Source organism: Hemiscyllium ocellatum, chromosome 23, assembly GCF_020745735.1.
Source record: "Hemiscyllium ocellatum isolate sHemOce1 chromosome 23, sHemOce1.pat.X.cur, whole genome shotgun sequence".
In the NCBI taxonomy this organism is placed as follows: Eukaryota; Metazoa; Chordata; class Chondrichthyes; order Orectolobiformes; family Hemiscylliidae; genus Hemiscyllium; species Hemiscyllium ocellatum.
This window is the reverse complement of record NC_083423.1, coordinates 17,297,826-17,315,509: the sequence shown is the minus strand read 5'-3', so window position 1 is coordinate 17,315,509 and position 17,684 is coordinate 17,297,826. Positions and strand designations below refer to the sequence as shown.

The following is a 17,684-nucleotide window of genomic DNA, read 5'->3' as shown; positions in this document are numbered from 1 at the left end:
ATTTGCTTGATTGACAAACATTTTTATTTTAAAAGAAGAATGAAATGTGAGAATGAAGTTAAGCCATTGTGTAAGAAGCTGCTTGAAACATAAATATATCATAAAGCATGCAGTAAACATACTTTATTAATGTACAAGTTCCTGTAAACACTTACATTTTCATCGCGCACTTATTAAAAAAAAGTGCATTGCCTGCCATCACATTGGCAGAGGAGGTCAGTGGCTGATATCATTGATGTGCACCTGGAACTCTCACCACCCGCACACCTCCACTCAGCACCCTACTCTGCTTCACCTTGTGTTCTCCTGTTCCTCTTGACCCCACCTATCCTCAGTTCCGGTTTCCTATTTGCTGCTTCACTCAATACTTGTCACTACCTCTGTGGTCGTCTGACTCCCAATCCCTCACTGCCTCTCTCCCAGAGACAGAAAACATGAAGGCAGCACAGCAACGAGTAGGAGGTATACAATGAGAAGTGGGGCAGTTGTTTGGAACAGGGCAGAGCATATTACAAACCTAGGATTTGAATTAATTTGGGAAATACATATATTACTCTTCTAATTATTCGATGCAGGTACCTTGTTGAAGCATTGTGACAGTGACATCACAGGCACTGCAACTGTTCAGCTATGAGTATGCCTTCAGTGGTTGCAATAGCAACAATGTGACATAAAAATGTTCTGCTTTCCCACTGTCCTTCCAAAGTGGACAATTTCCCATGTTATTCACTGTCTGCCCCTTTTATGCTCACTTAAAAGTCTATATTAATTTGCAGTCTCGTTTCATTTTCCTCACTTTTTTTCCCAACTAGCCATGTGTCATTGGGAAAATCTGGAAATGTTATACTGTCACCTCAAAATGACTGATATAGGTTTTAAATACTTGAGACCCAAGCACTACTAGTTACACACTGGATGTCTGAAAATGACCTAAACATTTCACCTTTTCTGTTAACCATTGCCTACTTTATGTATTAGCTCGAAACTCATGAGCTCAATCTTGCTCAAAATCATTACATTTCCTTATCAAATGCCTTTATAAAATGTATATATATTTGCTATTTTACTGCACTGCATTTAAATTGCTTATTCCGGAAAATGTCCTATTTTCTTATTCAAGTACACTGAATTTCATTAGCTACATGTACTCAACCCTCTAGTCTTTCCATAAATCTTCTGTAATCTACCCATACTGCTCCTCAATTTGCAGATGCCCACCCTGGGATTAAAATTCAATTGTATCCCCTCCATACTTATAGAATCATACAGTGCACGAAATCATTCAGCCCATTACTTGTCAGCTCTTTAAATGTGGCATCCAATTAGTCTCACTGCCACATAAATTCATTCATCGCCATGCAAATTCTACCTTTCACCTATACACTCAATTTTATTTTGAAATTCATTACAAAACCATCCATTTCCTTTTCATTCCAGATTATAACACTATGCAGAAGAAAATTCTTCTCATCGCCCCACTGGACTTTATTTTGTGAACTTTTTCAATGTCTTCCAGTTGTCTGGATAGTACAACAGGCTAAATGGTCAATAACTTACAAAGAATTAATGTCAATGCTGTATAAAATGCAAACATGAGTTAAAGTTCCAAAACCTGCATTGAAGATAGACTATAAGAATTCATGTACTGGTAAATTTTGTACATTCTTATTTGTTAAGCGGAGGTGGATATTACTGACATGATAATTATTTATGGTAATCTGTTAAATTCCTTTAAGAAAGTGGTGAATCATCTTCTCAAATTGCTGTAGTCTCAGTGAAGATCCTCCGAGACTTCAGGATTTTGATCCAATGAGATGAGAAATGGTAATATAGTTCCATGTCAGAATGATGTGCAAGTTAGTAAAAGCTTTAGTGTTCCCATTTGCCTGCTACCCTTATTTCTGTAGATAGCTTGAGGAATGGAAGGCACAGTCAAAGAAGCTTTGGTAAGTTCCTGTATCGCATCATAAATGGTACACATAATTTCGACTTTACGCTGCTGGAGGAGAAAGTGAATGTTTAATATGATGCTGGCTGTTTTTTTCCTAGACACTGCTGAACCTTTAAAAGGTTGTTAAAGTTGCAGTCATCCAGTTAAGTAGATAATATTTCACTATACCCTTGACTTGTACCTTGCAGACAGACTTTAAACAGTTAGGAAGAAAGTGTCATTTTCTGTTCTGACCCACTTTTGTAGCCACAGCATTTACGTAGCTGGCTAAGTTGGGTTGCTGGTCAGGATATTTATGGTAAGTGATTCATCAAGGGCAATAACATGTACATCAAGAGCAAATGGTTTGACTCTACCATAAGATGTAGAAAAAGTTGGCCATTCAGTCCATAAGAGACTGCTCTGCCATTAAATGAGATTATGGCTCATTTGATAATCCTCAACTCCATTTTCCTGTCTTCTCCCCTTCATCCCTTGATTTCCTCACTGATTAAAAATCTGTTTATCTCAGTCTTGAATAGATTAAATGACCCAGTAGTAAAGAATCCCACAGATGATAGTCTTCATCTGTTTTAATTGTGAGACCCTTTATACTAAGATTATGCCTCTGATCCTGGACTGTCCTCCAAGTGGGAGCAAAATTTCTCCATGTACCCTATCACGTCCCTCATAACATATATGTTTCAATAAGACTGCTTCTCATTCTTCTAAATTCCAATGAGTACAAGTCCATTCTACTCAACCTCTTTGCATAGGACAGTCCCTTCACAGCTGATATCAGCCTACTGAACTTTTCTCTGGAACGCCTTTACATCTGTTATTAAGGGTCCCAAAACATTGAGCATATTCCAGCTGTGGTCTGAATAGTATCAAGTACAATTTTAGTAAATCCTCCCTACATTTATATTCTATTCCCTTTGAAAAAGGCCAATATTCCATTTGCCCTCCCTGTTACCTCTGAACTCTGATGCATTTTTGTGATTCATGCACAACAGCACCCAAATTCCTCTGTTCCACACCCTCCTGCAATTTTTCACCATTTAAATAATATTTAGCCCCCTCATTCTTCTACCTATGTGCAAGACTACACATTTTCCCACATTATAGTCCATTTGTCAAGTTTTGCCCACTTGCTTAGCCTGTCTATATCTTTCCGCAGACATTATGGCAGTAGTTATTTGCCACATACCAGTCCAAGCCTGAAACTGCCCAGATTTTGCTGCTATCAAGTACAGACTACTTTCTTATGAAGAGTTGTAAATATAAGTCAACACTGCACAATGAACATTTCCATTTCTAATTTCATGATGGAAAGAAGGTCAGCACTGAGGATATTTGCTGATGATCACATACTGCTGAGAAATGAATGATGTCTTTTATACCAGGAGAATTCCCTGTACTATTTTCCCTATGGTGTCACAGCAGCTTTTATATCCAATTGAGCACACAGGGTTTCAGTTTAATATCTTGTCCAAAATGTAGCAATTTTGGTATTCTGTCAGTACTATAGTCAAGTTAGTCTAAATTAATCCTTCATCCTAGAACTACAACCTCTGAAGCATGTATAACAAAGTGTAACACATATCTTAAGCAAATCACGAAATAATTCCTGGCAATTGAAAAATCTATTGATTTAAAAAAAACTGATACCGTTACACCTCTGTGTCCATGTAACCTTCAATACTGTGGACCCTTTAAAGTTATTCCAATGAAATTCTCTGAAAATCCCATTCAGTTAATTAAAGCTTCATGCTGACTGTCCTTTATTAGCCTTTAACATTAATGAACAGTGTGGTCTCTCTTTATGCTCTTGAGCAGCTTTCCCCTATTGCTTAGAGGTTAACTCCATAATTTTAGACTTCTCGTATAAATTTGTCATCCTCACTTCCAAAGGATTTTAGTAAACTTTGGTGAACACCTCGCTATGTCATCACTAATTTTGCTCAGTTTTGTGCAGTGTAGACCACTTGAGCCTGAAGATTTATCAGCTAAGTGACATCAATATTTTAAATATTGTTTATATTAGCAGATCCACCACACCTTCTTCTGGTTTTAGAGTTATAGAGACGTACAGCACAGAAACAAACCCTTCGGTCCAACTCATCCATGCCAACCAGATATCCCAACCCAACCTAGTTCTATTTGCCAGTACTTGGCCCATATCTTTGGAAACCCTTCGTATTCATATACCCATCCAGATAGCTTTAAAATGTTGCAATACTACCAGCCTCTAACACATCCTCTGGCAACTCATTCCATACACACCACCCTCTGCGTGAAAAGGTTGCCTCTTAGGTCTCTTTTATATCTGTCCCCTCTCACCCTAAATCTATGCCCTCTAGTTCTGGACTTCCTGACCCCAGGGAAAAGACCTTGTCTATTTATCCGATCCATGCTCCTTATGATTTTATAAACCTCTATAAGGTGACCCCTCAGCCACTGACACTCCAGGGAAAACCGACCCAGTCTATTCAGCCTCTCCCAATAGCTCAAATCCTCCAACCCTGGCAACATCCTTGTAAATCTTTTCTCAACTCTTTCAAGTTTCACAACATCCTCCTGATAGGAAGATCAGAACTGCATGCAAAATTCCAAAAACGGCTCAACCGATGTCCTGTACAGCCGCAACATGACCTCCCAACTCCTATACTCAATACTCTGACCAATAAAAGAAAGCATACCAAATGCCTTCTTCACTATCCTACTTACCGGTGACCCTACTTTCAGGGAACTATACACCTGCACTCCAAGGTCTCTTCATTCAGCAACACTATCCAGGACCTTACCCTTAAGTGTATAAGGCCTGCTCTGATTTGCTTTCCCAAAATCCATTTTTCTTGCAGGTATTCTTGCAGCCAAGCCCCATATTCCAGCATCTGCAGTCCTCACTATCCCCTAAGCCCCACATAAATACAGGTTAAGAGTTTCTACATTCCTCTTAAAAATAAACCCTCATACTTTAGATATTTGAGCAGAAACTTTGTTAGATCAAGTATAGAAGATAGGCTGGTCTTTTAAAAAAGATTTTCTATACTTTCAGTATCTTTTAACTATATTTTTATTCAGCACTATTCCAACAAGACTACAAGAAATATCTAATTGTACATGTTCAAACTAATAAGTCAAGAAATTTCAAGACCCTACAAAGTGTAAGGATAGTTCAAACAAGATCAAAAATGAGTTAAGACATTTGTTTATCTTTTTAAAAATGCTGAACAAAAAAGTGACTGGTGTTTTCTTTTAAAAATGAAATATTGTTTGAAATATTCAAGATGTTTCAGACATAGAAATTAACCTAAATATGGAATGATTTCAATAAAAACTCACTTCAAGCAAATCACAATTAGGTCTAAGGAAATAAAATATTTTTAAAATGTATAAGTAATAACAAATCTTTCAACTACAACACCAATAATAAACAAAACTTGCATCAACCTACAATCCTTGCAAGGTCAGGGCTCATTTTCTTCAAGTTATAAAATGAAACATTCTTGATTGAATACTCCCTCCACATTTTAGAGCTGCACATCAATCTATCGGATATTATTCATACATTAGGATCTAATGATTAGTAAGATTATTTTGGGTTATAGCAGGTTGCTTAAACACTTGATCGGGGACCCATTTTGAATAGCAATATTTTAAGAGTTGCGAGAATAAACCCCAAGGCATGAGTTCCTTTTTTTTCAAAATAAAACATTTACAGCGGCCCCATTGTGGACAGGGCCCAGGCTTTAGGATTAAGCATCTGCTCCTTCCCTCCAGCCAGTTCAATGCTGAAAGAGTTCATGCTTCCCCCTCCCGCACGCACTCCTTTCTTCCTCCTCCCTTAGTCCCGCCAAAATCCAGCCCTGCCAACAGACAGGCCTAGTGCGGCCTAGGCCCTCTTGGTTTGAGATTTAAGCTCTTCCCCGCCGTCTAAAAGCGACTCTCGAGACTCTTTCTCGCTCTTTTATGAAGTAAAACACCCGTTTCAGCGACCGGGCGGCTTTTGGGGTCCGATTTGCGACTGCGCCAGGGCTGAAATTTGGAGAATGCGCGGTGAGCACTAACCTCAGAGCGGCTGCGCCGATGGCCTGGAACTCGGTCTCTCTGTGCCTGCGCTGCCAGCTCCAACCTGGCCCCTCCCCGCCCCCACCCTGCTCACCCTCAGCTACGCACGCACTAACCGGTGACGTAAACGCCCACCGCATCAGGGGAGCACGCAGCACGTGGCGACGCAGAGGCTTGACGTCCGATTTCCCAGCCCCTATTGGTACGCATGCTCATTACCATCGAATTGGATGGTATGGAACCAGAATCAGTAGAGCTTTTTGGGGGAAGCTTTTGTGTCAAATTGACAATGTCCCTGAAGAAGGGTCACTGCACCAGAAACGTTAGCTCTGATTTCTCTCCACAGGTGCTGCCAGAGCCTTAACAGCATTTTCTGTTTTTGTTTCTGATTTACAACATTCACAGTTCTTTCAGTTTTTATTTGCTAATGTCCTTACCTTTGAGTCAGGAGGCCCAAGTTTAACTCCCACCTGGTCCATAGTTGTGTAATTAAATCCTTGATTAAGGGAATTTACTGCTGCCTTAAATTCTTTTCTGAAAGTTTGACAAGTTTTAATATTTGAATTGTCAGATTTGAATGGGTTTTTGTGGCAAAGTAGTAAAGTCCCTACCTCTGATCCAGGGCACCCAGGTCCAGAGGTATTTACTAACGTCCCCAAATAGGGTGATATATCAAATGTATATTAAAATAAGAAACATAGTTTCTTTATTTATAACAAAAGTGTGACAAGCCTTGTGGTGGTTCTAACACGAGATTCAGTATAGATAAAGGGGCCTTGTGGTACAGTAATAGTATTCTTACCTCTGAACCAGGAGGCCCAGGTTCACGTTCCATTTGTTCCAGACATGTCCCTGAGCAGGTCGATTAAAAACATGTACAGGGGAAAGTGAGGACTGCAGATGCTGGAGATCAGAGCTGAAAATGTGTTGCTGGAAAAGCGCGGCAGGTCAGGCAGCATACAAGGAGCAGGAGAATTGACATTTTGGGCATGAGCCCTTCTTCAGGAAGCCCTTCCTGAAGAAGAGCTCATGCCCAAAATGTCGATTCTCCTGCTCCTTGGATGCTGCCTGACCTGCCACGTTTTTCCAGCAACACATTTTCAGCTAAAAACATATACAAGTTGGCCAGGGAAGCTCCCTTCTTCCTTTTGGGACCTCTTATGGTGCAGTGGTAGTTTACCTATCTCTTGGCTAGAAAGCCTGGGTTCAGGTCCCATGAGTTCCAGAGATGTGTCATAATCTGACTGTCCTACTATCGAATTGAATTTATTGTCACGTGTACCGAGGCACAGTGAAAAGCTTTGTCTTGTGAACTATGCAGGCATATCACAGGTTAATAGCATAGATAAGTATGGCAATACAGATTGATTAAATGTATCTAGAATCACATAATTAAGGGCTGTTGTTGTGCAGTTTTAGTGTCTCTACTGCTGGGCCAGCAGCTCTGGGTTCAAGATCCACCAAGCCTAGATCCTCTGAACAGGCTCATTAAAAACATCACAAGCTACAAAATTGTATGGAGTAGAAGAATGGCATTCAGTCTGACTTGCCTGCACTAGCTCTCTTGAATCAGAATTATGACTTAATACTGCTCAACTTCCTTTTCTCCATAAGAATCCAATGCTCTCTTGAAACACATGAATAACACCAAATGGTCTGACCTGTATACCGCAAAAGAGCGGTCGAGTGCAACCAGTACATCCATTTCCTATTTTTGTTATTGATTTATTCCTGTGGATTGTACTCAATTAAACCTGTCCCACCACGTTTCCAGCCATGCGTTCTGGAGCCTAACTACTTGCTGTGTGAAAAGGTTTTTGTCACAAACTTACTTATGCAAACTACCTTGTGCCTGTGCCCTCATATTCTTAATCCTTTTATGAGAAGAAGCAGTTGCTCCCTATCTGAAACAAAAACAGGAATAGGTCAGCAGGTCTGGCAGCACCTATAGAGAGAAAGCAGAACAAACATTTCAGATCTAATGACCCTTCTTCAGAACTGATTTTTTTTCATGACAGACCACTTGGCCACACAGAGCCATGTTGGTGAAATTGCAGAAAATGCAAGAAACACTCAACAACAGGAAAGAGACTTAACATTTCATCTCAATGACAATTAGTCAGATCTGAGGAAAAATACAAATATAATAAATGTAACCGGGGAAGAGGAAGAAGAACAATTATGGAAGGGCTGTTACTTATTACATCTCCCTTTTTCATCTGTTCTGGTATAGGGGTACTCTGTCACTCTCCTGAAATGTTAAATCTGTTTCTCTCTCCACAGATGCTGTCAGATTTGTTGAATATTTCTATCACTTTCTGTTACTGTTTAAGTTTTCCAGCAACTGCACTATTTTGCTTTTGTTTCAAGTCCACGTAGATGGAAACAATTAAGACATGGAAGGAAATTCTCACTGCTGTGGATTCAGATATTGCAAGTGTATAATCAATGTTTCAGATATATTCAGGAAGGTAAACGTCATTCCATCGAAGAACCATTCCTCGTGGAATTCAACAACGATATTTCTGAGCTCTGAGCCTAGTGCAGATCCCATGGTAACACCATCTATTTGCTAGTACATGGTGTCATCGAAACTGAACTCAACTGCACAGCTGCTGAGTTCATAAGTTCAATGAATACTGATTTACACACTGGAGATAGGTCTAAATTATCATAGAATCCCAACAGTGTGGTAACAGGCCCTTCGGCCCAACCAGTCCACACCGGCCCGCGGAAGAGAAACCCACCCAGACTCATTCTCCTACTATTCTACGTTTACCCCAGACTAATGCACTTAACCTACACATCCCTGAACACTATGAGCAATTTAGCATGGCCAATTCACTTAACCTGCACAACTTTGGATTGTGGGAGGAAACAGGAGCATCGGGAAGAAACCCACGCAGACAAGGGGAGAATATGCAAACTCCACACGGAATTGAACCCAGATCCCTGGTGCTGTGAGGCAGCAGTCCTAGCCACTGTGCCACCCCATTGTCATGAAATAATGCTGCAGTGCAGATATCTATAGCTTCCTTGAATGATATTTCAATGATTTGTCAAATGAACAGATGGCCACTGCATTGGGGGGACTTTAATTTTGTTTGTGGGAATGAAGAAAGAATATTAGAGAGGAATGCTAGGATATACAAAGTACTTATACAAATAAGACCAGCAATGAAAATAGTAAGCTTATAGATGAAATCAGTATAAGGGAAAAAATAATGAAGTCGTGATCAGGTTTACTGTGCATGTATGTGAATGCACAGAACATAATAAATAAGGTTGTGGACACATCAATCCTCAGTCTTTCATTCACAGGTTTAGGCTTCACTATTCAGTGTCTTTGAAGGTGGGTTTTCCCTTTTCCTTTTCAAGATGGGAATTTGTAGAGGAAGTAGCCAGCTGCTCAGGATTTTCTTTTACTTCTCCACTCAGAATGGAGAGAGAATAGGATGATTTCTCTATCACAGGCTGGCTGTTTCTACTAAACTGTCTAAACACAAATCTGTAGCCATTAGCCCAGGAACCAGTCAAGATATTGTTACTATGCAGAGTACTCCTGAAAACATACAGCTGGTCCTGGTTGAAAAACCAGCTAAAAAAAAAACTGAGCATATCTGCTCCTGCACACACATACACAAAGCTCAGATGCTAGATAGAAAATACAATTCAGGACTAAAAGGAATGCAGAAGGTTCAGAGGCAAGTGAAAAAGAATATGAGGGAAGCAGAAAGGGATTATGAGAAAAGGCTGATGGCCAATGTAAAGGGGAATCCCAAAATTATCATAGTTACATCAATAGTTAAAAAAAGGTAAAAGGAGGACAAAGAACAATTAGGGACCAAAGAAGTGGTTTACAGAGGGGCAGGAAGCATGTCTAAGATGTTAAATGAATATTTGCATCTGTCTTTACAGAAGAGATTGATGTTACCCAGGCTAATGAGACAGAGGAGGAAGCACTGTAACTCAAAGATTTCTAAATTGACAAGGAAGATAGGCTATGTTTGCTTAAAGTTGGCAAGGCACCAGGAAAGAATGAGATGCACCTCAGGATGTTGAAGGATGTGATAGTGGAAATTGCAGGGGCATTAGCAATAATTTTTCCATCTTCCCTAATCTCAGAGGTGGTGGCAGAGGACTGGAGAATTTCAAACATTACGCTGTTGTTCAAAAATGGTTGTAAGGATAAAACCAGCAATTTCAGATCAGTCAGTTTAATTTCAGCGGTGGGCACTCAGGAGGCATGAGAAAAATGTGGGTTGTTTAGGAACAGCATGAAATAAGGATAAGGAAGGTTGTGTGTTAAACCTGAGAAAATGGGTGAGATTCTCAATGATTACTGTGCATCAGAGTTCACTGAGGAAAGAGACGATGAATGTTGAGATTAGAGATAGAAATTTGTTTACTCTGGATCACATTGACATCAGGAGGGAAGATGTGTTGGGTAGGCTAAAGGATATTAAGGTGGACAAATCCCCATGACCAGATGGAATCTATCCCAAGTTGCTGAGGGAGGCGAGAGAGGAAATAGCTGGTGTCCTGACAGATATTTTTGGAGAATCCTTAAACACAGGTGAGGTGCTGGAGTACTGGAGGCTTGCTCATGTTGTCCTCCTGTTCAAGAAGGATAGTAGGGATATTCCAGGTAACTACAGACTAGTGAGCCTGACATCAGTGGTGGGAAAGTTGCTGGAGAAGGTACTGAGGGATATAATCTACTTATATTTGGAAAAGAATGGGCTTATCAGTGATAGACAACATGGTTTTTTGCAGGGGAGATTGTGCCTTACCAACTTAATAGTGTTCTTTGAGGAAATTACCAAGTTGATAGATGAAAGAAGGGCTGTAGATGTCACATACATGGACTTTAGTAAGGCTTTTGATAAGGTTTCCCATAGTAAACTAATAGAGTAAGTGAAGTCACATGGTGTGCAGGGTGTTCTAGCTAGGTGGATACAGAACTGGTTGAGCAACAGGAAACAGAGAGTACTAGTTGAAGGGAGTTTCTCGAAATGCAGAAAGGTGACCAGTGGTGTTCCACAGGGATCAGTGCTGGGATCACTGTTGTTTGTAATATACATAAATGATCTGGAAAAGGGCATTGTTGGTCTAATCAGTAAATTTGCAGATGCCACGGAGATTGGTGAAGTAGCAGAAAGCATAGGGGACTGTCAAAGAATACAGGAGAATATAGATAGACTGGAGAGTTGGGCGGAGAAGTGACCAATGGAGTTCAATGCAGGCAAATGTGAGGTGATGCATTTTGGGAAGTCTAATTCTAGAGTGAACTATACTGTAAACAGAAGAGCTTTGGGAAAAGTTGATGAGCAGAGAGATCTGGGAGTTCAGTTCCATTGTACCCTGAAGTGGCTGCACAGGTGGATAGAGTGGTCAAGAAGGCATATGGTATGCTTGCCTTCATTGGACAAGGTATTGAGTATAAGAGCTGGCAAGTCATGTTAAAATTGTACAAGACTTTGGTTCGGCCGCATTTGGAATACTGTGTACAGTTTTGGTCGCCACATTACCAAAAGGATGTGGATGCTTTGGAGAGGGTGCAGAGAAGGTTTATAAGGATGTTGCCTGATATGGAAGGCGCTAGCTATGAAGAGAGGTTGAGTAGGTTAGGATTGCTTTCATTAGAAAAATGGAGATGTAGGGGGGACCTGATTGAGATCTACAAAATCATGAAGGGTATAGACAGGGTGGATGGAGTTAAGCTTTTTCCCAGGGTGAGGGACTCAATAATGAGAGGTCATGCATTCAAGGTGAGAGGAGAAAAGTTTAAGGGAGATACACGCGGAATGTACTTTACACAGAGGGTGGTAGATGCTTGGAACGCTTTGCCAGCAGAACTAGTAGAGGTAGGCATGGTAGATTCATTTAAGGTGTATCTGGACAGATGCATGAGTAGGTGGGGAGCAGAGGGAGACAAATCCTTAGGAATTGGGTGGTAGGTTAAGACAGTGGATTTGGATTGGCTCAGGTTTGGAGGGCCAAAAGGCCGATTCCTGGACTGTAAATTTTCTTGTTCTTTAACAGACAGCATAGTTTTCTGAAGCAGAAATTGTGTTTGACTAACTTATTGGAGTTTTTCGAAGAGGCAACAGACGTCAATGAGGATATCACTGTTGATGTGGTATACATGGACTTTCAAAAATGCTGCGATCCCCAACATCTTTTATTTTCAGTTAATATTTGGAGCCTTGTTTTTCCTTCTATTTAATATTCTAGATCTTGATCTGAGGGAACCATCTCAAGATTGCGGATGACACAAAACTTGGAAGTATTATGAAATGTGAGGAGTGTGTAGGACTCCAAAAGGACATAGAGTTGGTGGAGGGCGGAAGATATGTTACAGATCAGGTTCAATGCAGAGAATTGTGAAGAGATGCATTTTGATTTAAAGAATGTGGGCAGGTTACCTGGGGTGTAACATTTAAGAAAGTGCAAGAGCAGAGGGACAAGTGCATAGATCACTGAAGATGGCAAGACAGATGGAAAGTGCAGTTAATAAAGCATGCAACTTGACTCTGAGAAAAAGGAGGAAGCACTGAACTTATATAAAACACTCCTTAGACCTCAGCTGGACTCTACTATACAGTTCTCAGCACCACATTATAGGAACTATGTGAATGCATAGGAAAGAGTGAAGAAGAGATTGACAAAATTGATTCCAGGGATGAATACCCTTGGCTATGAGGATAGATTGGAGAAGTTGCAACTGGTCTTTTTGAAGAGAAGAAGGCTAAGAGCTGGTCTGATAGAAGTTTTAAAAATCATAAATGGTTTGGATAGAGTACATTGGAAAAACCTTCCACTCAGAAAAGGGTTGAGAACAATAGGACGCAGATTTGCAAATGTAGCAAATGTGCTGTCAGAAAAAAGAAACTTCTCATGTGAATAGATCTGGAATGCACTGCCTGAAAGTGTGTTAGAAGCAGAGTCAACTGAAGCATTCAAAAAAGCATTGGATGATTATTTGAATAGAAACAATGTACAAGGCAAAGGAATGCCACTAATTTCCAATGCTCATTGGGCAGCCAGTAGGGTGTCTGAATGGCTTTCTTCTGCACCACAACAATTCCGTGAAAAAGATGGACTGTCCAATCACAAACCAGACAGGTATTGATTTAGAGTCATAGAGATGTACAGCACACCTTTATTTATGATCAACAGGTAATTATTTTTAATAAATGTTATATGAATACATACTTGACAAGCATTGTAAATTAGACACCAAGCATAGTAAATAACATTCTGAGACATTCTTAATTTGAGATTGATGTGAACCCTTTGCACCATGAGATTTGAATTAAACTGAAATATGGTTATTTGGAAAATGATGAGTTTGGTATCAAGAATTAAGCAGTCAGATTGGGTACAGGTATAAATTCCTAGATTGGGATGAACAGTTAAATCATACATTTGTGGTAACATCTAGGCTATAATGCATGAGATTAGAGGTAAGGCTCTTCCTCTTTATCTGCGAATGTTAACTAAGTGTCACGATAAACCCTTAATCAGTCATTGAATTAAACTCCTAAAGGTGAAATCTTTAAATAAATTTAAGGCAGACTCTTGCAGGATGAATTTGGAGCAAAACCTTCAACTGGTCTTATGCAAATCAAAACTCTGAGATCATGAATTTTCATGGAACTGCAAACTCTTAAATCCTGAGGTTGGATTAAATAATTTCATCTTGCAATTGATGATATACAAACTTGAATTGACATTGTTACCAATCTAAGTCTTGAGAATGGAAGGCACTTTCAGATTGTGGTACAACTGAAACATACCCTTGAGATTAAAGTTACCTCGTTGTATTTTATTCTGTGGAAATATTTGGAGATTATACATTCAGATGTTGAATCTGAGGTATAAGTTTATTCTATACTTTTAACGATCTGCTCTCATACTTCCTGTTGCTTAAAGTTTAGTTTCTCTTTCTCAGTAACCACATCCACGCTTAACTAATCACCCACAGGTCAGTCAATAGATAGCAACCAGACAAATATAGCTGAAAAATGTGTTGCTGGAAAAGCGCAGCAGGTTGGCAGCATCCAAGGAGCAGGAGAATCGATGTTTTGGGCATAAGCCCTTCTTCAGGAAGCAGGGCTTATGCCCGAAACGTCGATTCTCCTGTTCCTTGGATGCTGCCTGACCTCCTGTGCTTTTCCAGCAACACATTTTTCAGCTCTGATCTCCAGCATCTGCAGTCCTCACTTTCGCCTACTAGACAAATATAGACAAACACAGAAAAATTGAACAATTCAACACTACACACATATTCTGAGATTGAAGTAAACCCTGACCAAGGGTTGGAGAACCCCTCATTGTCAGATTAGAATAACCTCTCAATTTGAACAGTGAACAAGTTATTATATATTAAAGCTAAGGTCAGCCCTGTCACTCAGGCAAGTTCTCAAACCATTTGCTCGCTAAAGCTGGAATTAATGTAAATCTGCAATGGCAGAGGTGACAGTAATGAGGTTCCACCTTTTTGCACTGTATGTTGTGTTAAGTATTATAGCAAAATGCAATTCTGTATCTATAGCCATACAGGAGAAAGGATACACAATAGCAATACAGTTAAGTAGCTGGTTGGCCCTGAGCACTGGCCTTCTAAATCAGCAGTGATAATATCAAGGTAAGACATTGGAAGCATGCTCCATTATTTTCTTGATGGCCAACCAGGTTTCTTCAGCCGTGGGAACGATTTGATTCGGTGGAAGTTTGAAGCCATATTGACCTTCATCACGCAACTCAAAGGCATATGCATATTTAATACCTTGGTCATAGCTCCAGTCAATGCTGTTCCCACTACTTTCACCTACAGAGATAGAGAAAGCGTTCAAATGGACAACCAAGCAAAATACAAACATCCAATCAGTCAATGCTTGCATTAAAATTGTTCAACTAACCGGTGAAATCTTTCTGTGATATGTGTTTTTACCAGCTGTTGTCAGGAGTATTATAGCATTATTTATTTATGTCCTGTGATATTTTGTAATAACAGAATCAGAAATGACAGCATGCAGAAGCCATTTTACTGTCAGGGCTTAATCTCGCTTGTTGCTGCAACTCCATAGCTCTTCAAGTTTCTCCACTTTAAGTATTTATGCAATTCCCTTTTAAAGGTTACTATTGAACCTGCTTCAAGCTGTGTGTTCCAGATCATAACTCACTGAATAAATATTTTTCTCCAATCTGTGTCCTCTGGTCACCTATTCTTCAACCATTTTAAGGGGTTTCCCTTATTTACTGTATCAAAATAGATCCTCATCTTGAAAACTCCTATCAAAATCTCCCTTAATTTCTCTGCTCTAAGATAAACAGCCCCAGTTTCATCAGTCCATATACTGAGTTGAAATACTTTAATCTAGGTTTCATTCCAGCAAATCTCCTCTGCGCTTGATATGAAGGCAGATTATTGCAAGTAACCATGTCTGAGGTAATCAGAGCTTAATTGTTTGGAGAGTGTACAGATTGAAAGAGGTTTGTAAATTTCCCACTGCTAGTTAGAGAAAAACAGAACATACTCTTAAATGTGTACCCTTTATTTATCTTGTGTTTTGTAGGCTGGCAGATACTCTCAAAACTCATGGGGGAAACCTGAACATGTGCCCCAATTTCTGGCTGGAACAGAAATGGATTGAGTAGGCCTGGATTTGTATGGATTTAAAGCCAGAAATAAGAATGAGGGTATTAATGTGTGGATTATTTGTGCCATGCTTAATGCTGTTTTGAGACTTTCACTTCTTTCTATAAGTGGATTCAAGAAAATTCATGAGAAGTAAAAATTAAAAGTTTTTTTCTGAGGCAGGCCTGCAAAAAACTCATGGGAAATGGGCATGGAGGAGCTTGACAAAATCAGAACTGCAGCATGAGGTTAAGAGAAAGCTTTAATGCCTCAGTACAGTAGTGAAGGGAGGGCATAACTCTCTGAATTAAATGTAGTTGCTATGGGAACACTGTACAGACAGCTGTTTTCATTTTCATGTGGAAACCTGCTACTGGCATGTGCGTTATCCCACCAGGAGGGGGTGAACGTGCATAATACAGCAGTCAGCCCAATTTAATGAGTATTTTCTGTCGGTATTACTTGGTGATGTTATGCTTTTGTAAACTGGTAAGGCTGACTATTTTGTCAGTTTTCTTAATTATTGCTGGCTGCTTTGGTTTGGTCACATTTTGTACCATTATCAAAACAAAAGGTGTCCCCCTTCTCCTCACCCAAAACTGAGCCATTGCACATGACCTCTCCACGGTGCTTTCCCACAGCCACTTTAGGATTGGAAATAAACCGGAGATAATGGAAATACAGAAGAGGAAAGAAGGAAATACAAATGTTGGCGCTTCTTAATAAATGAGAGAAGTGCCAATAATTCAGCACAAGTGTTTTAAATGTCTTCTCTTAGTTTCAGTCAGACACTTAAGGGCTGTCTTGTGCCACAGTGGTAGTAACCCTACCTCTGGACCAGGAAGTCCAAGTTCAAATCTCACCTGCTGCAGTGAGGTATAATAACATCTCCGGGCCAGATGATTAGAAAATATCTAGACTTGTGTCCCTGGGCTGTTGTAATCTTTCATGGAAGTGTACTTTCTCCACTATTGTTTGGGCTCTTGTGGCCCAGTACTAGTGTCCTGTCTTCTGAGCTTGAAGAAAGTGAGGACTGCAGATGCTGGAGATCAAAGTCGAGAGTATGGTGCTGGAAAAGCACAGATGGTCAGGCAGCATCAGAGGAGCAGGAGAATCAATGTTTCGGGCATAAGCCCTTTATCAGGAGATTCCTGATAAAGGGCTTATGCCCAAGCCTCAATTCTCTTGCTCCTCGGATGCTGCCTGACCTGCTCTGCTTTTCCAGCACCACACTCTCGACTCTGAGCTAGAAGGTCTGGGTTATTTCCCACCTGCCCTGCATATGATGATTGGTTAAGGAGGGAATTCTGATTTGTAGACATCACAATGGCCATTTCAGCACTCTACACAGCATCCCCCATAATGATGGCATCGTGGCAACAGCTTCAGTTCTCAACACCAACAGCTGCCAATCTCTGAGCGCTGTCCTATAACTCATCCGCTTTATCCTCGACCACAAGTTTTACACCTTTGACAACCAGTTCTTCATCCAGATACATGGTACAGCCATCGGACCAAATATGCAATCCAATATACCAACATTTTCATGCACAGGTTCGAACAAGATTTCCTCTCTACACAGGACCTCCAACCAACACTATACACTAGGTATATTGACATTTCCTTCCTCTGGACCCATGGTAAGGAGACATTGAACAGTTACACAGTGATATCAATGAGTTTCATCCCACCATTAAAGTCACCATAGACTACTCTCTAGTATCTGTCTCATTCTTGGACACATAATCTCCATTAAAGATTGGCAACTCAGCACCTCACTCTTCCGCAAATTCACAGTTACCTTCACGATACTACACTTCTCCAGCTTCCACCCAAAACATATTTAACGGCCATCCTCTACGGACAAGCCCTACACATACATAGGATCTGTTCAGATGAGGAGGAACATGACGGGCACTTGGAAGTACCCAAGGATGCCCTCATAAGAATGGGGTACGATGCTCAACTCATCAACTGCCATTCCTGACGTGACACAGTGAGAAACCTTAATGACTTCGACAGGAGACAGACACA

General features: G+C 40.3%; 2 protein-coding genes across 8 annotated transcripts in view; both read right to left on the bottom strand.

Moving 5' to 3' along the window:
• The window catches only part of nrf1 (nuclear respiratory factor 1), a 73,434-nt gene extending 67,348 nt beyond the window's left edge, over positions 1-6,086 (bottom strand). For 2 of the 7 annotated variants that reach the window (XM_060842719.1, XM_060842722.1), the window contains exon 1: positions 6,005-6,069. The gene's annotated coding sequence lies outside the window, so the exon portion shown is untranslated. Of the gene's footprint in view, positions 1-6,004 lie in introns of all 7 variants that reach the window. The other 5 variants (XM_060842717.1, XM_060842720.1, XM_060842718.1 and 2 more) reach the window with 4 other exon arrangements.
• Positions 6,087-13,182: 7,096 nt separating this feature from the next.
• LOC132826671 (carboxypeptidase A1-like) overlaps positions 13,183-17,684 on the bottom strand; it is a 40,883-nt gene continuing 36,381 nt past the window's right edge. Inside the window, exon 12 of the mRNA XM_060842716.1 lies at positions 13,183-14,840. Coding sequence (XP_060698699.1) covers positions 14,653-14,840 — 188 coding nt within the window. The 3' untranslated portion in view covers positions 13,183-14,652. The remainder of the gene's footprint in view (positions 14,841-17,684) is intronic.